Here is a 23,277-nt window from a genome sequence, read left to right on the forward strand (position 1 = left end):
GAATTTGTTTATAAATAAATGCAATTACTATTACTACCAGAAAATTATGATGATATCCAAACTCATGTATTGTACTTTACGTAGAGATTGATGAATGCTCACGTATTCTCTACATCGGAGTTCTTTTTTTCATTTATGATCTCTTGATTTTACCTTGAATTCTAGTTAATAAATTAAATAAACTTTAGAATTGATTTTATAAACTTACTTGATATCTCAAATAATATGATTTTGTTGTTAATGATATGTTACCTTAAGTAAGCAATAAAGTAAATAATTTTAATGAAAATTGTATTCGAGAGCCCTTAATCCTATTTGTACCATTCTGAGATTTTCCAGAGCTAATTAAAAAATTTACAAGTATATATCGTTATATACCTAGACACTTAATCCTGTTATTATGTACATTCAAACTTAATTATAACTTTGTCGTGTCATAATTAAAACTAATAGTTGATAAATTGGCGACAGTTATTAATTTTTTTGTTTTGTGAACTGAAACAATTTTAAGATTTAAGACGTTATTCAAAGTTGTAGGAAATTTACAACAACAAGAACTACAATTAATAACAAAAGCATTTAAATGTCAATACCAGGTTTTGGTGGATCAGGGCTAATAAATGAAGATAATCTAAATGTACAGTCTATAATTATACCCCCTTTATATGAATGGAGAATTGAAGTTCCATTGAAACAAATATTAAAATTTAAAATAGTTCAAGGTATAGTTGAAATTAATGGAACAGAATTACCAAATAATACAGAGATTAAATTAACTGGAACAAAAACTTGTATATATTCCCCTAAAGTTGAATCAAAAATTGAATATTTAATTTTGGAAAATAATGATAATTCATTAATTACATCAAGTAGTGATGAAGATAATGAATTTACTGAATATTTAAGTAAAGAAACTAATATGGAATCTATTATTAATTTACATTTGTATTTAGAATCCAAAAGACAAGCATGTCAAGATAATAACAATATTTCAAATGATCTACTGACATTTGGACCAAGAGTTTTAATTATTGGATCAAAACAACTGGGTAAAACTACATTATGTAAAAATTTAATAAGTTATGCAATAAAAATGAATCAATGTCCAATATTAGTAAATTTAAATCCTCAAGATGGAGTTTTTGCATTACCTGGTTCATTATCAGCTATTCCAATGAATGATTTTTTGGATATTGAAAGTTGTAATGGATATGGATTAACAACTACAACTACTGGTAGTTTAACCCAAAATCCAAAACAACCTATTGTTAAAAATTATGGTTTTATTGATATTCATGATAATCTAGATTTATATAAATATCAATTATCTCAATTGGGTAATTTAGTATCATCTAGATTAGAAAATGATACAATTTGTAATAATAGTGGTATAATTGTTGATACACCATCATTAGGAATGAAAGAGTTCCCAATTATTGAAAATATAATAAGTGATTTTAAAATTAATATATTAGTTGTAATTGGGAATGAAAAATTAACTATAGATTTGAAAAAAAAATTAAATCATAAATTAACCAAAGGTTTACAAATTATAAAAATTAATAAATCACAAGGTGTTGTTGAATTAAATGAAAAATTTATAAGAATGACTCAAGAATTAACAATAAAAGAATATTTTAATGGGAATTTAAAAACAAGATTATCACCATTCAAAACTGAAATAGATGCAAATGGTTTAAAAATTTTTAAAGGTATATTAACAAAAGATTTAATAAATAATTTACTGTTTTTACCATCTGGTGATGATTTTGAAAAAGAAAATACAAAAGAAAATGAATTAGAAAAATATTATTCAATTATTGAAAATCCAAATTCTTCAAATTTAGATAATTCTATAATTACTATAACTCAATTAGAACAACCTACTCAAGAAAAAGAAGAAGTTAATTTTAATAAAAATTTATTAAATTCTTCTGTATTGGGTTATATACATGTTTCAAAATTTGATGATGATAAAAAGAAATTGAAAATCTTGTTACCATTTCCTGGGATTTTTCCAAGAAATATATTAATATCTACTAGTATTGGATATAATGAATAGAACTAATTAGTATTTTTTAAACAAATAAATATAAACATACAAAATATGTATATTTTTAATCAAAAGGAATTTGTTTATAATTTGATTGATTTTGTAATTTTAAACTCTCACTTGCTGCAATAGCACTTGGAATTTTTATACCACAACAATCACCCCATGTATTTATAACTTCATTATGTACATGACCGCAATCACTTGTACTTTGGTTATTGTTATTATTATGTACTTCAGGTATATCATCAGGACATTTTAAAATTGAACCAAATAAAAAATGTTGAATTATTGGTAATTTACTTAATACTTCAACTTTATACATTTTAATCATACCTTCTTTTATTTTGTTCCAATTTTTAGCACTTGATATATCATCTAACATTGGTGAATGCCATCTTAAACTTAATTTTTCATTTGAATTATTGGTAATTTTTATTTGATTTAAAAAATAAATACATTCAAAATAAATATATTGCATATGAAATTGATCAATTATTTCATCATTATGAATTGATTTTGGTTTTAGGTACGGGTGATTAACTAATTGAGATGATCCAAATAAGAAAGGTAAGAAATGATAATCATCTAATCCCCATACACCATGTGATCCAGCTGGTTCTAACCAATATTTTTTTTGTAAGATTCTCATTATTGACATATATTTTGTAAAAATTTTTAGTATAATTGAAGTATACATTGTGGAATTTATTATTTGAAGGTTGTTTAGACAATATAAAAAACATATAAAATTTAATTCATGACCTGATCCATAATCTATTCTGGTTTGATCACCAAATGAATTTAATAAATATGTTGATGTTTCAATTATTCCAATTTTTGAAATTGGTGATATTAATGCTTCAATATTGTTTGATAAATCATTATAAAAATCTCGAAATTCAATTTTACCAAATCTTGATTTATTATTTTGATTATTTTCGTTAGTTATTGGATGATTTTCGATAATTTTTTCAATTTCATTAAATAATTTTATTAATTTATCAATTATTTCTGTTTCTTTAGCTAGTTCTTGTTCAGTTTTATCTTCTAGTGGTTCTTTATAATCATTTGATTTTGATAATATTGAATTTTGTAAATCACATATGAAATTTAAAATTTCATTAAATGTATTTGAATTTATCCATTTTGATAGGTCTTCTTGTGTATATACTCTTCTTACTGGTTTTATAAATGACATTAAGTTGATCTATGGTCTTTTTTTGGTTGATGTTTTCTATGATGTTATTATAGAAGTATGTAGAATAGTGATATAAATTGTAGAAGCTATTTTAATGAAATTTTAAAATTTAATTTTAGGAGGTATTTTTTTCTATACTTAAATATTAAACAAACAATTAAGGACTTTAGTACTTATTCATTCTATATGGATACGAAACTACTAATAAACATAGCAATAGATACAATAAATTGAATATTGGATATTTATTATCATTAAAATATATAAAATATTTATATACTTTTACTATACGGTATATTTGTACATTTTATCATAATGTATAGAATGAATATTGTCCTTCAATCTTATGTTTCCATGGTGCAATAGTTATAATTTATATACTTTCAATTAACAGATTTTTTAAGTTTATTTCATCAATACTTTGTTGTATAATTTTAATATTATGATTTATATTCTCCTTATTCTTTTCTCTATCATTATTATCTTCATCATCATTATTATTTTTTTCGTCAATTTCTAATTCATCATTAACAATTTTTTCTTCTTGATCTTGAACTATTTCATCCTCTGTTTTTATTTTGACATTATATCCTATAAATTCATTTGTATTTGAATCATTGATTAAAAATAATTGATCATTATTATTTAATAAAATTTTTTTACCTTTACCAATAGTTAAATTATTAACTTTACATGAATTCGTACTCATATCACATAACCAAATTTGTTTTGTTTCCTCATTAATTTTTAGGATACAATGAACTTTTGATAATCTATCATCTAATATAACCATATCACAAACTTCTGCTCTACCTATTGAATAATAATTTTTTGAAATTTCTATATAATTTGAAATTAATGATTTTGATATTGGTTCTAGAATTATTTTGAAATTTATTGAATTTAAATTATTGGAATTATTATTATCATTATTATTTGGTTTAACTAATGATGATGTTGATAATAATTGTGCTGGTATTGATGATGGTGATGAATTTTCTGATAATGATGATGATGAAAGTGATTTCATTTTAATATCACTTGAATCATCATTTAATTTTACTGGTTGTGATTTTGATAGATCTAGTAGTTTTGTATTGTTATTTTCATGGTTTTTGTTTTTGTTGTTGTTGTTGTTATTGTTCATATTATTATGATTTATATTATCAGGTAGTTGTTCAATTTTTATTCTTTTCTTCAGTTCTTCTCTTTTATTTGTTATCGGGTCAATATGAAAAGGTCGTTTTAAAGGTTGTGACATTGGTAAATTATTTAATGGTTGTGATTGAGGTAATGGAACAATTCTTTTTGGTTTTTTAAAATCTTGTTGTTTTTGTTTAGTTGATTTTCGATTTCTTTCACTATCTAAAGGTCGAAGCATTATATCTTCATCAATTTTACTCATTGATTCTATATGTATTCCATTTTCTATTTTTCTTGATTGTTGAGATTGTGATTGTGATAAACTAAGAGATTTTAATGATGATGATGAATCATTTTGTTGAGGTTGTTGTTGTGATGAATCTTCTAAAATATCTTGTAGCCATTGATGTTTTAATGCTTCTTCTGCTGTTATTCTTTTCATTGGATCAACTTGTAAACAACACCTTAAAAAATCTCTACCTTCATCACTAATTTCATAAGAATTTAAAGGTGATTCATGAAATTCTCCTTGTTTAATTTTTTGAAACATTTGTTGTTGAGTTTTACCATTAAAGGGTAAATGAGATGTTAATAATACATAAATAAGACAACCTAATGACCAAATATCAACTAATGATGAATAATTATTTTTAAAAGAATCATTTAAAATTTGTGATGAACCATATTTACCAGTAATAACTTCTGGTGCAACATAAGCTAAAGTACCACAAAAAGTTTTCATTAAACTTGAATTATCACTAAATTTTGCTAATCCAAAATCTGTAATTTTTACAAATATTGGATCATCTTGCATAATTAAAATATTATCAGGTTTTAAATCTCTATGAGATATACCTAATTTATGAACATATGATATACCTTCTAATATTTGTTTAGTTATAACTTGAGTTGCATCTTCTCCAATTGCTCCATTTGCTGCTACAAAATCCATTAAATCACCTCCTGGTACTAATTCCATTATTATATAATAATTTTCTAAATCTTCATAAAATGCTTTTAATGATACAATATTTGGATGATTTAATTTCTCTAAAATTGATAATTCTCTATCAACTCCAATTAATGCATTACCACCACCTACTCCTCCTCCTCCTGCAGCTTGTCCATTACTACTTATATTTAAAGCTTTTCTTCTATTTATAATTTTAACAGCATATCCATTACCAGTTGATCTTTCAATACATTTTTTAACAGTTGCAAAAGCTCCTTGACCAATAGTTTCATTTTTTATAATAAAATCTTTAAATATACCTTGATCTTTTATATTACTTGAATCAGGTGATAAAGCAGGATTATATTTATCTGTAAAAATTATAATAAATTTTACAATATCTTTTGGTATACCATTACCAACACTAATTTCATCACCTTGATTTAATAAATAATTCGAACCTTTAACTAATCTACTACCATTTAAATAAGTACCATTTGTTGAAATATCTTTAATCCATAAAGAATTATCATTTATATTAAACCATAATATAAAATGTTTATTTGATAATCTTGAAGAAGAATTTAATTGTAAATCACTTTCAATTGATCTACCAAAATTCCAAATTAATTTACCATCTTTTTCAATTTTATCAGTAGTATTTAATTTTTTATTTGGATATTGATTTGTTGAACATAATAATTGACAAATTTGATTTGGATTTGATTGATCTAATAATTTGTTTTGTGTTTGAGTTAATGGTGATTGTTGAGTTGGTTGAGTTTGTGATAATTGAGTTAATTCCATTTATTTCTTAATCAAAATACTATTAATAAGACTCAATTTGTGAGTTATAGTGTTGGATTTAATTTTTTATAATTAATATGAACAACCAATTGTAAGGAATTTAGATGAGGAATATTGTTGATATGAGTATCAATTAATTGAGATATATTGTAATGATAATGACTATGGATTGATATTGATAATGGTTATATTGATGATAATAATCTTAGTAAACTTACAGTAACTTTTTAACTTGAAAAAAGACGCGTTTTTCTTTTTCCACTAACAAAAAAAATATTTTCTAATTTCAAATTCTTTTACTAAAAGAGTTAAGATAAATATCTATACCGATCAGTAGAAGATTATCATTTAATATGCTTTCGATTTACAATTAATTTACAAATTTTTAACAAATATATTTTATATTTTAAATTTTTCAAATATTTAATAGAAGAATAAACTATAAATTATAATTTAATTTATAAGTTTGGTTTATCACCAATTAATTTAATAGCAGCATTATTTATAGCAATAGTACCTCTATCAACAACATGAGTTTGGAAAATAACATTTTCACCTTCTTTCCAAGCTAATACTCTTAAAGTTTCACCTGGGAAAACAATACCAGTAAATCTTGCTTTAATTTCATCAAACATACCAAATTTATCAATTAATGCTTTTGCACTTAAACCATAAGAACACATACCATGTAAAATTGGTTTTGGGAATTTAGCACCTTTTGCAAAATTTGGATCAATATGTAAAGGATTTCTATCACCAGTTAATCTATATAATGCAGCTAAATCTTCTCCAACTTTAACATCAACTTGATAATCTGGTTCTCTTTTTGGTGCAACCCATGGATTAGTTGCAAATGATCTTCTATCACCATAAGTTTTATTATCAGCTTGACAATTTCTAATAAAATATGTAGCTTCATTTGAATAAATAGTTTCACCAGTTTTATTATCAACTGAATTTGATCCATGAACTATAACAACATTGGTACCCTTTTGAGTAGTTTGTAATGGTTGGAATGAAGTTTTAATTTCACCTTCAGTTGGTGGTGGCCATTTATGAACTTTAATATAATGTTCACCATGTAATAAAAACATTGGATTAAAATTTTTTAAATATTTTGCAAATGAATTTTGTGATTTACCTGAATTAAAAGTAATTAAATGACCAAAAGTTGGAATAACTTGGAAATCTGAATCATTTTCATAAACATATTGTAATTGTTTTGTTGTTGCACCAAGAGCAATATTATATAATATAACATCTCTATCATTGAATTTCCAAACTGGATCATCTTCTTCTCCTTCTTCTTCTTCTTCATCTTCTTCATCACCTTCATCTTCTTCTTCTTCTTCATCTTCATCATCATCATCACCTCCAACTGCTGATAAGATAGCCATTGATGATTCGGTAGTAGATTTTGGATTTTCAGTATCTTTTGTAAAATCAACAATTTCTTCTAAATGATCTTTAACAAATTCAACAGTGGTTTCAGCTTCATGAGATACAGCACCTTTAGCTCTTTGCCATCTAGTGTTACCAATCCAACCACCACCAGCTTCAAATGTTTCACCAGTAACTGGACATTCTTCTGAACCTAAGAAAACTAATAATGGAGCAACTTGATCTGCATGATATAAATTTTTATCTTCTTCTCTAAAAATTGTTAAAGTCATTGCAGTTTCAGCATGAGGAGCAACAATATTAACTTTAATATTATTTCTTGCACCTTCAATTGCTAAAGTTTTAGATAAACCTAATATAGCTGATTTAGCTGATGCATAATTAGCTTGACCAAAATTACCATAAATACCTGAAGTTGAAGTAATATTAACAATTCTACCATATTTTTTTTCAGCCATAATTGGGAAAGCTAATCTACATAAATTAAAAGTACCTAATAAATGAACAGCTTGAACTTGATCCCATTCTTCTTTAGTCATTTTAGCAAATGATCTATCTCTTAAAATACCTGCATTATTAACTAATACATCAATAGTACCATAAGCTTTTAAAACAGTTTCAATAATAGCATCTGCTTCAGTTGCAACATTATGTTGATCAGCATAAGCTTCACCTCCAGCAGCTTTAATTTCTTCAACAGTTTTAGTTGCATCTTTAAAATCATTAACAACAACTTTAGCTCCATATTTAGCAAACCATTTTGCATATTCTTTACCTAAACCAGCACCTGCACCAGTAATTAAAACAACTCTACCTTTTAAAGAAATTGTTGGAGCACCAGATAAATCATTTTTAGGTAATTCTCTTGCAGCAGCAGTTAATGAAGTATAATCATTCAACATAAATGGATGTTGATTTTTTAATAATTCTGGTTTTTTAGAATCATCATAATCCATAATTTCATTAAATCTTTTAGCAACTAATTCGGCAGTAAAAGTTTCATCTGGTTTAACAGTTATACCACCAGATCTTTCCCATCTAATTTGAGCATAAAAACCAGCAGCAACTTCAAAAGTTTGACCAGTTAATTCACATTCAGATGATGATAAATATAAAACTAATGGAGCAACTTTTTCAGCACCTAATTTTTCTAAAACTGGAGGTGGTAAAATTGATTCAGTCATTCTTGATCTTGCTAAAGGAGCTATAGTATTTGCTTTAATATTATATTTTTCACCTTCTTTTGCTAAAGTTTCAGCAAAACCAATTAAACCAGATTTAGCAGCTGAATAATTAGTTTGACCAAAATTACCATATAAACCAGCTGGTGAAGCAGTATTTACAACTCTACCATATTCTTGTTTTTGAAAATATGGCCAAGCAGCTTTTGTAACAGCATAAGCACCATTTAAATGAACATCAATAACTAATTTAAAATCTTTTTCAGTCATTTTTTTAATACTTGAATCTCTTAAAATACCAGCATTATTTATAATAATATGAACAGTACCAAAATTTTTAACAGCAGTTTCAACAATTTTATCACCATCTAAAACATTATTATAATCAGCTACAGCAACACCACCATTTTTTTTAATTTCATCAACAACTACATCAGCAGCTTTTGAATTTCCACCTTCACCACTTAATGCACCACCTAAATCATTAACAACAACTTTTGCACCTCTTTTAGCAAATTCTAATGAATAAAATTTACCTAAACCACCACCTGCACCAGTAATAATAACAACTTTATCTTTAAAATCTATTTTAGACATGATTTATAAATTGTTGTAATATATATATGAAATAAATAATTTGTTCTTCCTTTTTTCTATTTTTAAAAATTAAGAATATTTATAAATTTGATAAATTATCTTTTATTAAATGTAATTTATAATTAAACCAGTAATTATAATAATATTTATATCTTCAATTGAATAATTTAATTTATGAATAATAATTGATTGAATGTTATCTTTTATGAAATATAATATATATATAACGAAATATATGTTGTATTAGAAAAGAAGAAAGAAAAAGGTTGTAAAAATATTGAACTATTAAAAGGGGGCAAACTTGATTAATTATATATAACACTGTACTGTACTAGTAGTATTAATATTACTTTAAAATTTAAAATGTGGAAATTTAAATATTTTTCAATTTTGCGGGGGGAGAAATTATTTTCAAATTTTGTGTAAGTTAAATAAATATAATATATTAATGGTATAGAAGATTATTATTCTATAATAAACCGTTTTTAGGTAGAGAAAAATAATATCTAAACCAACTCTTACCTTCAGTCTATAAGATTCAAACTTATTTAAACCTAGATAATTACCAGTCTTAGTGAATCATCAACTTATCTATAATTAGTATGTCATTTTGAATATAGTGGTAGAATTCAAAATCAAAAAGTCGTGTCAATTAGTCAAAAGTTCTTATTATATATTCTCTCTCTAATTAATAAATTTAATTAGCTTGTGAATTCAAACCAAAATTCAAATAATAATAATAATAATAATTAAATACCGATTCTGAAAAAAATAAAAAAAGATAAAAAAAAATTAAACTTAATTACCGAGGATTTCTTTTTATTAAGTTTATTATATTGTAACCAATATATTTTTAAAAAAATATATGTGAGTTACATTATAAATATTTCATTTCAACTAAATATATTAAGAGAGGTTAATTGAAATGATTACCATGCAATAGAATTATCTAGATTCATGTAGTTTAATATTTGTAGTCATTTAAGTTTGATTCGAAATAATTTTACAAATAAGCTTTTAGAACATTGATATTTACTGATTATTAAAGGAATATTATCCTTTAATTCTTATAAAATATACATAAATGTAAATATTGAAGTAATAGTAAAAAATCTGTTAATAATACTCTAGTTCTGTCTCTCCGTCATTGGAAAATCTGTTCCTAAAGTATAGATTTTAAATTTCGGAATCTTGTTTCAAATTTAAGTTTTATGAATAGAATTTTCCAGTATTACCCCATACTATTCGATTAGAGCTTATCCATTAAACATTTTGCCACTAGGACTGGCCCTAATATATTCGATTCATATGCTTAAATTAAGCAGTTATTTGGCGGATTTTTATTCATTAAATGATCACTATACTTGTTACAAATTTTATTTATTATAATTTTTGAAATCCTCGGATAATTTTACGAGTGTAGAACGAGTGAAACACAATCGACCTTCACCGTACTAATTTTGAATTTTTCGCTCAAATTTTAGGTCCAAATTGTCTCGACCTGTTTTAGCGGTTCAATCACGTGTTTTATTAAGTATGAAATACTGAAAAATGTATTATGTTCCATTAAGTATGGAATATTGAATATACATTATGTTTCATCAATTATTGGGTTTGATTTTGTTCCTGACTTAGTAAATTACTCTAATTAAAGTGCTTATAATAAAAAGGGATATTTTTTAAATTGACACAATTTTAGATTTGGAAGTCAAGTTTTGATGAGACAAGTGGTAAAAATAGTATGCTCCAAACATAAATTAATCTAAACTTACAATACAATATAAACTAAATTAAAATTTGAAACAACAACTACAATAAAAACTACTTTATAAATATTATTATCTATTAATTAACGTAACTAATTAAAAAAAAAATTTAAAATAAATAACCTATAATACTGAAACTAAAAAAAAATCTTGTAATACAAAAATGTAGTTTGAAAAATAAATAAAAAATTTGAATAAAATTAACCTTCTAGTAAATTTTCTTTATTTAACGTTTATATCATTATCATGAAATATTAATATAATTAATCTTGGGGAGAAATTAATTATATTGTTGGTGATGGGGAAATACCATAAATTTTTTTCATTTGGGGAATTTGAAAATTATGGTGGTTGTTGTGGTATAAGATGGGAATATATGGGGGTGGGGGAATAAATTAAGTTATATGAAAAATAATGTCCATAAATTATCAACACTTTCTTTCTTTTATATCTTTTATTTTTTTTTTGTTTTTTATGATTTTTGGAGTTTTTGATCTATTAATTAAATCAAAAAGTTTAAATTATTAATAAAAATGCAACAACAAATGAAAAAAAACTCTATATTTGTTTTTTCTAAAATTAAGTTGATTTTTCATGTTGAGTTGAGACTCTTTGCATAGAAACTAAGAAATCTTCTAATGATCTTGAATCATGTTTTGGTTTTGATGATCTACCATTACATAAGTTATCAAATGATTCAGATTGTGACATAATGTAATAAGCACCACCCATTACACAGAATACACCAAATGACCAAACCCAAACTCTAACAACTGTAACAATATCAGTCCAATTTTGTGACCACCAACCAAACAAAGTGAAACAAGTAGCAAGAACATCAACAATTAAAACTGCACCAGATAATTGCCATGATGGAATTGATGACCAGAATGGACCTTGAGCTCTTGTAATAAAAATTAACCAATTTTCAGTTAATGAAATTTGTAAAAATAAAATACCATCTAAACCACCGAAATTTTGAATAATACCACCTTTTGGTAAAAACATAGTAGTTAAAGTAATCCAAGTACCAATAGCTAAAATTATACCTAATATGATTGACATACCCCATAATCTTGGAGTATTCCATTTAACTGGTTTTGGATCATATGGAGCATTATCATAAGCAATAGCTAAAGTTGCAACATCAGCAAAAATAGCAATGAAAACAACTAAATCAATATTTAATGAATGATTTAAAATAGCAATCCATAAACCTAAAAATAATTCTAAATGTAATGATAAAGCAATTCTGTAAACAACATATGAATACATTCTATGGAAAATTTGTCTTGAAGTTTTTAAAGCATCAATAATTGCAGATAAACCTGGAGCTAAAAAGACAATATCAGCAGCTGATCTAGCAGCATCAGTAGCACCTTCAACAGCAATACCAGTATCAGCTTTCTTTAAGGATGGAGCATCATTAACACCATCACCAGTCATAGCAACTAAATAACCTCTTGATTGTAAAATTTCAACAGCATTATATTTATGTTGTGGGAAAACTTCAGCAAAACCATCAGCATTTTCAACAAAATCAGCAATTTCAGAACCAGCCATATCACCACCTCCTGATAAACCTAATCTATCAGCATCATAAATATTTGTACCTAAACCTAATTGTCTACAAGTTTCTTTTGCAATACCAACGGCATCACCAGTTAACATTTTAACTCTTAAACCTAAATTTCTTGCTTCATGAACAGTAGCAGCAGTATCATCTCTTGGAGGATCCATACATGGCATAATACCTAAAATTTCCCAATGACCTTCACCTCTTTTTCTTGCAACACCTAAAGATCTAAAACCTCTTGAAGCAAATTCAGCAACAGTATTTTGATAATTTTCATGAATATCTTCTGGAATTGGATGATCATCTTCAACAGTTTTTAAAACGAATAATGGAGCACCTTTAACACAAATAATTCTTTCACCTTCTGGTGATTCAACAATAGCAGTAACTTTTTTTGAAACAGGATCAAAAGGTTGAAATTCAATAACTTTATATTTTGGTAATGCAGCTTTAGCTCTTGGATAATTAATTAATGATTTTAAGAAGGCTTTATCAATAGCATCTAAACCTTTTTTCTTTCTTGAAGCAGCTAAACAAGCAGTCAACATTAAATCATCTGGTTCAACACCTTCAACAGTATATGGTTCATGTAAAGATAATTTGTTTTTTGTTAAAGTACCAGTTTTATCAGAACATAAAATTTCAACACCAGCTAATGATTCAATAGCAGATAATTTTTGAACAATAGCTTGTTTTTTAGCTAAATAAGCAGCACCAACAGCCATAGTAGTAGTAACAACAGCTGGTAAACCAACTGGAACACCAATAATAGTAATAGCTAAAGTATATCTTAAAATTGGAACAATTCTAACAGTTCTATAGAAACAAGCAACCCAAACAACTAATAAAGTAAGAATAACAAAAACTAATAAAGTAGTACCAATACCATTTAAAACTTCGGTAAAATGACCAGTACCTGAAGAAGCTTTATTAACTAAAGAAGCAGCTCTACCAACAAAAGTATTATCACCAGTAGCAGTAACAATCATAAAAGCTTCACCAGTTTTAACAGTTGATGAAGAATAACAATTATCACCATGTCTTTTATCAACAGCTAATGATTCACCAGTAATAGCGGATTGATCAACTTGTAATAAACAATCTTCAGAAACAATTCTACCATCAGTTGGAATAACAGTACCATCTTCCAATTGTAAAATATCACCAGGAACAACTTCATTTGCAGGTATTTCAACTAATTGACCATTTCTAACAACTAAAGCAGAATTAGCTAAAGTTTTTTTCAATTCATCAACAATTGAACCAGCTTGATATTCTTGAATAAAACCAACAAAAGCATTCAACAATAATAAAGCACAAATAACACCAAAATCAACCCAATCTTCTAAACCAGCAGCTAAAACAGCAGCGGCTTCCATAACGAATTGAATTGGACCAACAAAAAACATAACAAATTTTAAAACCATATTTTCTTTTTCTTCAGCCATTTGATTTAAACCATATCTTTTTCTTCTTTTATGAACTTCATCATCAGTTAAACCAACTCTTGGATCGGTTTGTAATAATTCTTCTGGTACAGCAACAAATGAAGCTTTATTATCATCTTCACCTTCTTCTTCTTCATCTAAATTACCAGGATTAGATTGTAAATCTAAAACTAATTGATCAATATCTTCTTCTTCATCATCAGATACATTTTTATCAACTTTTTCATTAGTTGGTTCAGTAGCACTCATTTTTTATTTGTAATTCAATTAAATTCTATCTTTTTTATTTATTTCAGTATTATAATTGGTTATTGATATATTATTAAATGAAAATAATTTGAACAACAATTGAATAGGGGATATTAATTATTAATCAATTGAAGTGATTATTTTCAAAGAACTTGAAATGAAATGAATATGTATATATAAAAAAAATGAATGAATATTAATTGATTTTTAAAACAAATGAAAAATCTGAATTCAATTGAAGTAGAAAAAAACTATAAAAATTTTAAAAATATAAACTAGAAATCTCAACGATTTTATATCTTGAAGTAAAATTTGTATTGTTTTTATTTATTAAGATTATTGAAAAATTTTTATTATTTTTAAATTGAGAGATTTTTATTTTTTTTTTTATTTTTTTTTTATTTTTATTTTTTTATTTTTATTTTATTTATTTTATTCAAATTTTTTTTTATTTTATTTATACGAACCGATTAATTCTCTGACATTACTTTGATCAATCAGTAGTGACTAATAGTAGTGTATTGAATATTCAATACGAAGTTTCAATGTACTCTTTAGTATCAAGGTTAAGCAAAGAACATAATTCCCATTCAAAATTATTCTTCTAATTATATTAGGTTAAATAATAAACAAAAATATTATTATAATAATAATATGTTTATGTACAAACTCAGCAATATTATAACACAAATTGATTTATTATCAATCATAATATTATGTACATTATCTTTCATTAAAAAGTATATTACTACTACTATTGAAAATTAAATAGGTTACATAACCAATATATTTTGAACCGTTTATACCATATTATTAAATTTGTTGTTTATTTTTTAAAAGAAAATGGTAAGAATATTTTAAAAGAAAATGTACAATATTTGAATTAAAATTAAACGCTTAATTACTTAAAATATTTTAAATTAAATTATTTTAATCTATTAATTATTTTTAAGGATACAACAAACTTATTGAACGTATGTATGGGATTGAGGGGTGGATTAAATTCTTGAGAAAATGAGCTTGCTATTACTTCTAACTATCCTTCAGTACATGTAACTTATTAAACTTAAAAAGATAAACATTACTTAATACCTAATTGATCATTTATTGTAAAAATAAATAAAAAATTAAGAATTTTAAATATAACTTTTGTATTTATTCAATTTGTAACATCAATAATTAATTTGATAATTTTAATATTTAAATATGTTTCAAATTTAATTGGTCAATGACTTTACACTTTTTAAATCTATAATATTAATTACCTTAGTTGAATCTTACTTTCTGATCTATTGTTTGATCGATCATTACAATATTTATCATCTATTGATAATCTGTAACAAACACATTGGTGTAATAAATTACTACTTAATCAATTCAAGATTGATTAGAAAAATTTAAAAATCCCTCATCATCTCTCATTTCTTTTACTCTTTGATAACTCATTATATACAGGTAGAGATGGCTAACTATTTCTCAATTTGTGTTTTTTTGTATTTTTTTTTTTTTTTTTTTTTTGNTTACACTACCTGTTTTTTTTAATGGAATTTTATTTTTATTTTTATTTTTTATTTTTATATAAAAACAAACAAATATTTTAACCGATCGGGTATAAAAATATACATGTTAATTAATTTTTTTTATTGTTCATGATTTTATATATCGTCTATTTTATGTTTTATGGACCATATTTTAAGTATTGTTTGTGAAATTATTTTGGGTCAATTGTCACAATATCTTTATATCCAAGGATTAAATAAACATATTAATAATAAGTAGTATATACTTTGAATATTACGTCAAATTTAATTAGGTCCAAAACCTTGTTTCACCAAGTAAATTTTTTTCATCGTTTTATTACACAAATATTGTATAAGTTAAGACCTAATATCTTTCAATAAAGATTTCTTTTCCTTTAAAGAATGTACTTCTGTATAGAGGAGAACATGATTGATAGTGTGAACGTTTATGTAAATTCAAGTTTCAAGGTATTTGATCAAGATAGTATTAGACATAAAAGTTAGTATTGATCGACCTTTTGTAAAAGGCTCACTTTAAAATTTCTCTCGAAATTGTGGAACAAGATCTTTCTTTAAATTAAATTGTTTCAAAATTAAATTTCTTTTTTTAAAAAAAAGTAAGGCAAATTAGGCTTACAAAAAAAGCTGGTTGGGTCGATAAAGTTTCAAATTTTTAAAACTGTTTCAGAAATCTTTCGGTTTTAAATGATTTAAAGTTTTATATCCATATATCCATGCAAGTTACAAATTCCATACATTATTAAATAAAAATTAAAACTAAATAATAATTAATCCGATAAGTAAAAAAATTTTTTTTATATAAGTTTCGGCTTTATTTTTTGTATTTCGTTCAACTATTAAGCTGTTTTAAGTACAAATTTAGGGCGTATAGGGTATAAACCTATGATTAATTGATTTAGAGATTAGGCTACATAATGATCTATTTCTTTTTTCAAAATCGATTGAAAGGCATAAGTTACAACTTGAAATAGTGCTGGTGTATTGATCTTTTCAACTTTAAGTATATCGTAAATTTGATTGTTTAGTCTAGATCAAAGATTTATAACCAGTAAAAACTTTGAATTTCTTAATTTTTAATACCTTTTTAAATTTTATTCGGTTTAATTTTTTATTTGTGTGAAAAAAATTAAAAAAAATCTGTCATAATCGGCTGGTCAATTTTTTATAGTTTTTTAGTTAATGGAAAATATTAAAAACGTATAAACGGCTAACTTTAAAATTTAAATTTAAATAAAAATAAAAATAAAAAGAAATCAAATAGAATTGGAATGTACGTTTAAATTTTAATAATAGGTACATTATGAATAATTAGATCGTTCATTTTTTTGACCCTTAAGAACGATCTACACCTAATTTTATCTGGTAAGATCTTTCAAATAATACTATTTAGATTGCTATTACCTAATTATTGAAAAGATTTTTAATTTAGTTTCGTATCCTTAAATTAACTACTGATTAAAACTGAAACGAGTTTTTGAAAATTTCAGAGATAAGGCTCATATAAATTAATAAATCTTCAGGGCAACTATGTTTTGTTGTTTTTTTGTTTATGATTTATGTAATTTTGGTTTCAGTATTTAAATATATAACCATTGCAATTTTTCTTTCTTTTCCATTTGTTCCTAGATTTCGTAAAACAAGTGTGTCACTTATTAGCCGATCATTGCTTCCAATATACTTGAATTGTTATCGACACTCTAGTGATATTCATACTTGTGTGTTTATTTCATAAACTATACAATTTGAATGAGCTTGAAAGTAAACGATTAAAATAGATTTATGTAATGACGTAATTTTTATTCAACTTTATCTTACATTTAAATTATTGGTAAGAATAATAAATTATTTTTATAATGAAAGAGATCGTATCGTATCTTATCGATATAATAATTTATTATTTTTAGGCTTATATTTTTATTTTGGTAGACATCTGATTTAAGCGGACAAATTATTATTTAATGAGATCTGGTTGTACGATAATGTACCCCATATTCTTAAATTTTTTTGTGGTCGTATCATTTTCAAAATTATGAATCAATTAGATCTATAACTGTTTATAGTTTTAATAATTATGGATTTTTAACAAATATACTAAAAATGTAGTAACTGCTAATTTTGAAGATGAATAGAGAATAAGAATAGAAGTCAACATATATAATAAATATGCATGCTAAAATTTAATTATATATATATAAAATTTAAGATTCTAAACTTCATGATTTTTATTAACTCTTTTTTTAACTTTATGATTTTGAATTTTCCATTTTAAAGGTCTAATACCATTAGATATTAAATATAAAATACAACCAAAAAATCTAAAAACTGCTAAACCAGCAACTATCCATAATATAATAGTTAAAAAAATTTCAGAGTTCCCATTTATTGAACCATCTGGATTTATCGAAGTATGTTTTGTTAAAATATCAACTCCACCTGATTCTAATACAATTGCTATTAATATTGCATTAGTTAACATCCAAATTAATACTGTTATTGTACGTATGAAAGGATAATATGAATCATCTTTTAATTTTTGTAAATTTGTTAATTCTGTTTGTTGTTGTTGGATGTTGTTGGTGGATGTTGTAGTTAATAAACTTTGAATTTGATCTAAATATACTTCATTATAACTTTCATTTATTTCTGGTGCAATCATTATTATATTATTTTTATCAATTCCTAAAGATTTTGCAGTACCTAAATTTTTAGCATTTTCTACTCCCTTTGTACCCCATGAAACATCATGAATATTACAAAATGAATAAATATTTAATACATTAATATAAGTTGGTGATAATAAAACATATTGTATAAATGAAGTAAACATAAAACTTGGTTCTCCATATAAAAATGATCCGATAAAATATAAAATATATGTAGATACCATTGAAACAACTAAATCTCTAAATTTCGTATTTGTTAAAATCATTATAATTTTAAAATCTTGTGTGTGTGAATTTATTATACTATTTGCAGTATGAATTGCTAAAAATATAGCTGAAAACATCATATAAGTCATCATTATTGCAAATATATAACTTATTATTGAATAAAATTTTTTTGTTCCCTTGGGAGTATTACCAAATGCTAATACAAAAGTACATACTATGCATCCAACATAAAACCATAAAAATATAATAGCTAAATATTTCCCAATTTCAAAATTCATATCAACTGCACCTAAATTTGCAGTTAAAATTCTAAATACCAAAAAAAATGATGCTAATGAAAACCAACTAACTAAAATTGTAATTAATTGATAATAAAATTCAATTTGTAAAAATAATTTTCTCCATAGAGAATGATTTGATCTCCATATTTTTGTCCAATGGAAAACTGCATAAGTTGCTGCAAATAATGAACCATTAAGCCATCTTCTTCTTTGTAATACAAATTCATCAATTGATTCAGGTACATCTGTTTCTGCTTTTGCTTCTTTAACATATCTTAATCTATATTTATGATTTTGTTTAGCAACTAATTCAAAACATAATATTCTATCTTCTGCTAAATACATATTTGATGTGAATATACCAGCTTCTTGAGAATTTCTTTCTTTAATTTCTTTTTCATCATCTTCTTCTCCTTCTTCTTCTGCATTGGTGTTTGATAATTTATGTAGATATTCACCTTTAAAATATTTTTCTAAAGGTCCTTTACCATTAACATTTAATAATGCTTCATATCGATAAGCACTAAAAGCTCCAGGTAATACTGATATAAATCCAAATACACTTTCCATTGGTTTATCTAAAATATTTGAAATTTTATATTCAAAATTTTGTGCTGCAACCAAAGGATTAATTAATAATTTTTTACCTTGACCTAAACTTGCTTTCATTTCTCCACATGCTCCAGCTACATTCGGGTCTTTAAAAGATCTCCAAAGATAATAAAAAGCATCTTTTGAAGGTTTTGTACCAACATCTAAAAGCATAATAATTTTTGGTTTTAATATGGGAGCAAAAGCTTGAAAACACCAACGATGTGAATTTATTTTTCTTGCATTTTGTTCTTTTAAACAAAAAATAAATTGTATAGGTGATGAATTTGGTTTTAAATGTACATGATCATTAATTCTATCTATTCCAACAGTTGATGTATATTCATAAATATGAGCTTTTACTGATTTATCATTAATTTTGGATTTTGCGTAACCATCTTGAAATAAACCTAATGCTGATAATAATATTTGAGTTCTTTTATTTAAATGTAATCTACCATCACTTACTATACATATTACAATTTTTTTCCAAGAATCTTCACCCCATGTTAAATCTGATCTATTTTGTAAATCTGAAACATTTTCAAAAACTCCCTTAAGGGTTTTAGCTAATAAAATTTCATCTTCATTATACATTGTTATACAAACCATAATTTCAGTTGTTCTTATAGGCTTATATAATTCTTGTCTTAAATTATAATTAAATTTTATATAATTTGATGGTCCACAAGTTGCTGCAGTATATCTCATAAATGTCATTTCTCTATTTTTATTTTGAGTTGTTTCTAAATTTTTAGATCCATAATTGTCTAATAATGCTTGAGGTATTGGTGCATCAATTATATAATTCCCATTAATTAATTTTGCACGTTTTATAGTTTTAGTATATTTTAAATTTTTTAAAGTATTTGAATCATCATCAAATGTGATTGTTGATCCTCTACTTTTAGTCTTTTTTATAGTATTTCCTGATCTGTTGTTAAATTTTATTGATTTTTTTTGAGTTAACATTGTTGCTTTTCTAAATAATATAGGATCATCATTTGGATCAATATCTCCTAATGAAAATAAACTATCTTCATCTCCATATCCATAAATTTCATTAAATTGATCATCATCTTCATATTCCGCATCTTCTAATGGATTTATTAAATAATCATCACCTGAAAAATTATTGTTGGTTGTAGATGTATTATATGATAATAAATTCTCATTAATTGGTTGATTATGGGGATAATTAAAATCATAAAAATTTGAATTATTTTTTATATTTGAATTATATATAACTGGTGGATATTTTAATTTATCATCTCCAAAACTAACTGTTTTTTGTCTTTTAGGATAATCATATTCATTATCGTATTCTTTGTAAAAATCATCGTCATAATCATCATCATCACTTTCTTCTTCATAAATATCTTTTGTTAAAGTATTTGATGATGATGTTTTAGATTTTGAATTTGAATTTGTAGTTGATATTGAATAATTATGATTTAAATTATTAGAACCTAATATACCAAATGTTGGATTTCTATTATATTCTAAATTAGTTATATTTGTTAATGATGAATTGAAAGGGTTTTGTATATCATTGGGATTATATGAATATTGATTAATATCATTGATGTCATTATTAATGTGATTATTGTCTCCAAATAAATCGTCTTCCTCTTCATCACTTAAGTTATTATTGAATGGATCATTAGACATTATTAATTAATTGAATAAATGTAATATAAAACTCAATTGAGGTGTTATATGAAAATAAATGTATTGGTATAAAATGCTAAATAGAAAAAAAATGAAAATTAAAGGTAAAAATTGATGAAGAAAGTAGTTCTTGCTCTAAATTTTGAAAAAAGTTATAAATAGGTAGTGATAAATAATAATTATTTGTTAATTAATAAAAAAAATGCTATGTGTTTGGTATAAATTAATAATGTATCATATATATATGTTTCAAATTGGAAATGAATTGAAAGAAACAATTGATGAAATGAAATTGAAAATTTCAAAGAAGACTTTAATTATAAATGATTAGTTCTGATTTAGTTAATATATTCCCCCTTAGAATCATCATTTAATTTTAAATTGAAATTTTATAATTAATTGTTAAATCATCATTATAGCTCTGTTAATAATTAAAAATAGATTATTATTTATTATTTGTATTTATTTATTTATTTTTTTGCTTAATTTGGATTTTTAATTAGTAGTGTTATATACAGAACTTGGATTCTTCGTATATTTTAAAAAAATGGAAAGCAGTTTTTACAGCCTAATTTGAAAGTGCTTCTTATTTTTGATAATTTCAGGAGCACCGAATCTAAACATAGTTTGATCCTTACCAGGTACAAAGTGTTTTGTAAAACTTGGATTAGTGAATGGTATTATTTACACTTACAAAGGTTTCAAAACATGCATGTGTAAATTTTGTGTCATATTACAGGTTTTTGTGTAACTTTGAACCTGAAATATGGAAAACTTAAATGGCTCATAACTACTTTTATGTTAAAGCTATCAAGCTATACAGTGCTTCATCAACTTTCTAATAACTTAAATGAACTGATGATGCTTTTATAATATGCAAATTCACTGTATTTAGTAAGTTTGGTTTTGTGTAATTATTTCCTGCAAATTTTTTAACTCTCAGGGTTCGAACTCGGTATCTTTGAATATTTTGTTTAAAATTACAAACCACTACGCCACAAACAGTTTGCACGTGACCGCGGAGGTCTATTTCCGGTTTTGTGTAATTTTTAACCTGGGCTTCAAATTTTAGCAGGATTCGAACCCAATCTCTTTTAAAAATTAGCTGAAAAATACTGGCCACTACGCCATGCAAAAACAAAAACGTGACCTCGGTGGTAAAGCTCCGGCTTTGTGTAACTTTGACTTTGAAAAGGACCAAAACTAAAATGGCCTATATCTCTACAATTGACAAAAATGTCAGCGCAGACATTTAATAATTCGATTTTATAGATCAAGATCTAATTTTTGAAACTGGTCTGAAGGTTGTAGCTGCTCATTTGAACAGGTTGTACGTTTTGCCTAATATCTCGACAACTATAGAAGATTATGCAATGAGACCTATTTCATTGAATAGATCAAGAGTGAGGGTATTCAGAAATACATTAAAAATATTCAAAGGAAAAAAATTGAAATGTCCGGGCGCAAATTGGTAAATTCTCAATTTTTTTTGGGGTAGTTTCACAGACTTTTAAGCCATCTAACGAGCTCTAAGTACCATCAAGCACGTTAGGGCGGTACAAAGTATTTGCTCACCTGAGCGATTTGTTGCTAATCGTAAAACTGCAGGTGCTGTGCAAGGACAGATATTTCTAAATTTTGTAACACTTCATTTATTAAAGCTGTGAACCACCCCAATCGAGAATTTTTCGAGATACGTCATGAAAAGTAATACCTAGGTAAAAGATGCTCCTACAGGAAACTTAGTACTTGTAGTAAATTGTTCCTGTTGAAAGATAGGTATATCTCATAGTAACCTTATATATGACTCGTTGATGTTTATAGTTGCAAATGTTACCAACCCGGATGCTTTACTGTATTCTTATATTTAAATAGAAAATTCTTGATTCTGTTCAAAATATGAGGCTGATATGTTTATTTTGACAATC

At 25.0% G+C, this 23,277-nt stretch overlaps 6 protein-coding genes across 6 annotated transcripts; 1 reads left to right on the plus strand and 5 right to left on the minus strand. All coding sequences in view use genetic code 12, as the record gives it.

Annotated features, from left to right (window-relative positions):
* Positions 1-583: 583 nt before the first annotated feature.
* KGF54_002595 (cleavage polyadenylation factor subunit) lies at positions 584-2,062 on the plus strand (the record flags this gene model as incomplete). The annotated part of the gene is made up of 1 exon (XM_051763091.1): positions 584-2,062. One exon carries the CDS (start codon positions 584-586, stop codon positions 2,060-2,062), a length of 1,479 nt encoding a protein of 492 aa, XP_051619966.1.
* A 55-nt stretch (positions 2,063-2,117) lies between these two features.
* Positions 2,118-3,254, minus strand: KGF54_002596 (peptidylprolyl isomerase; the record flags this gene model as incomplete). Its single annotated transcript, XM_051763092.1, has 1 exon — positions 2,118-3,254. One exon carries the CDS (start codon positions 3,252-3,254, stop codon positions 2,118-2,120), a length of 1,137 nt encoding a protein of 378 aa, XP_051619967.1.
* A 373-nt stretch (positions 3,255-3,627) lies between these two features.
* On the minus strand, positions 3,628-6,156 carry RAD53 (serine/threonine/tyrosine protein kinase; the record flags this gene model as incomplete). The annotated part of the gene is made up of 1 exon (XM_051763093.1): positions 3,628-6,156. One exon carries the CDS (start codon positions 6,154-6,156, stop codon positions 3,628-3,630), a length of 2,529 nt encoding a protein of 842 aa, XP_051619968.1.
* A 458-nt stretch (positions 6,157-6,614) lies between these two features.
* FOX2 (bifunctional hydroxyacyl-CoA dehydrogenase/enoyl-CoA hydratase) lies at positions 6,615-9,335 on the minus strand (the record flags this gene model as incomplete). Its single annotated transcript, XM_051763094.1, has 1 exon — positions 6,615-9,335. One exon carries the CDS (start codon positions 9,333-9,335, stop codon positions 6,615-6,617), a length of 2,721 nt encoding a protein of 906 aa, XP_051619969.1.
* Positions 9,336-11,680: 2,345 nt separating this feature from the next.
* Positions 11,681-14,374, minus strand: PMA1 (H(+)-exporting P2-type ATPase; the record flags this gene model as incomplete). Its single annotated transcript, XM_051763095.1, has 1 exon — positions 11,681-14,374. One exon carries the CDS (start codon positions 14,372-14,374, stop codon positions 11,681-11,683), a length of 2,694 nt encoding a protein of 897 aa, XP_051619970.1.
* A 3,747-nt stretch (positions 14,375-18,121) lies between these two features.
* CHS8 (Chs8p) lies at positions 18,122-21,349 on the minus strand (the record flags this gene model as incomplete). Its single annotated transcript, XM_051763098.1, has 1 exon — positions 18,122-21,349. One exon carries the CDS (start codon positions 21,347-21,349, stop codon positions 18,122-18,124), a length of 3,228 nt encoding a protein of 1,075 aa, XP_051619971.1.
* Between the last annotated feature and the right edge of the window lie 1,928 nt (positions 21,350-23,277).

The sequence above is a fragment of the Candida jiufengensis genome (genome assembly GCF_024610255.1).
Source record: "Candida jiufengensis strain CBS 10846 chromosome Unknown scaffold3, whole genome shotgun sequence".
NCBI lineage: Eukaryota > Fungi > Ascomycota > Pichiomycetes > Serinales > Debaryomycetaceae > Lodderomyces > Lodderomyces jiufengensis.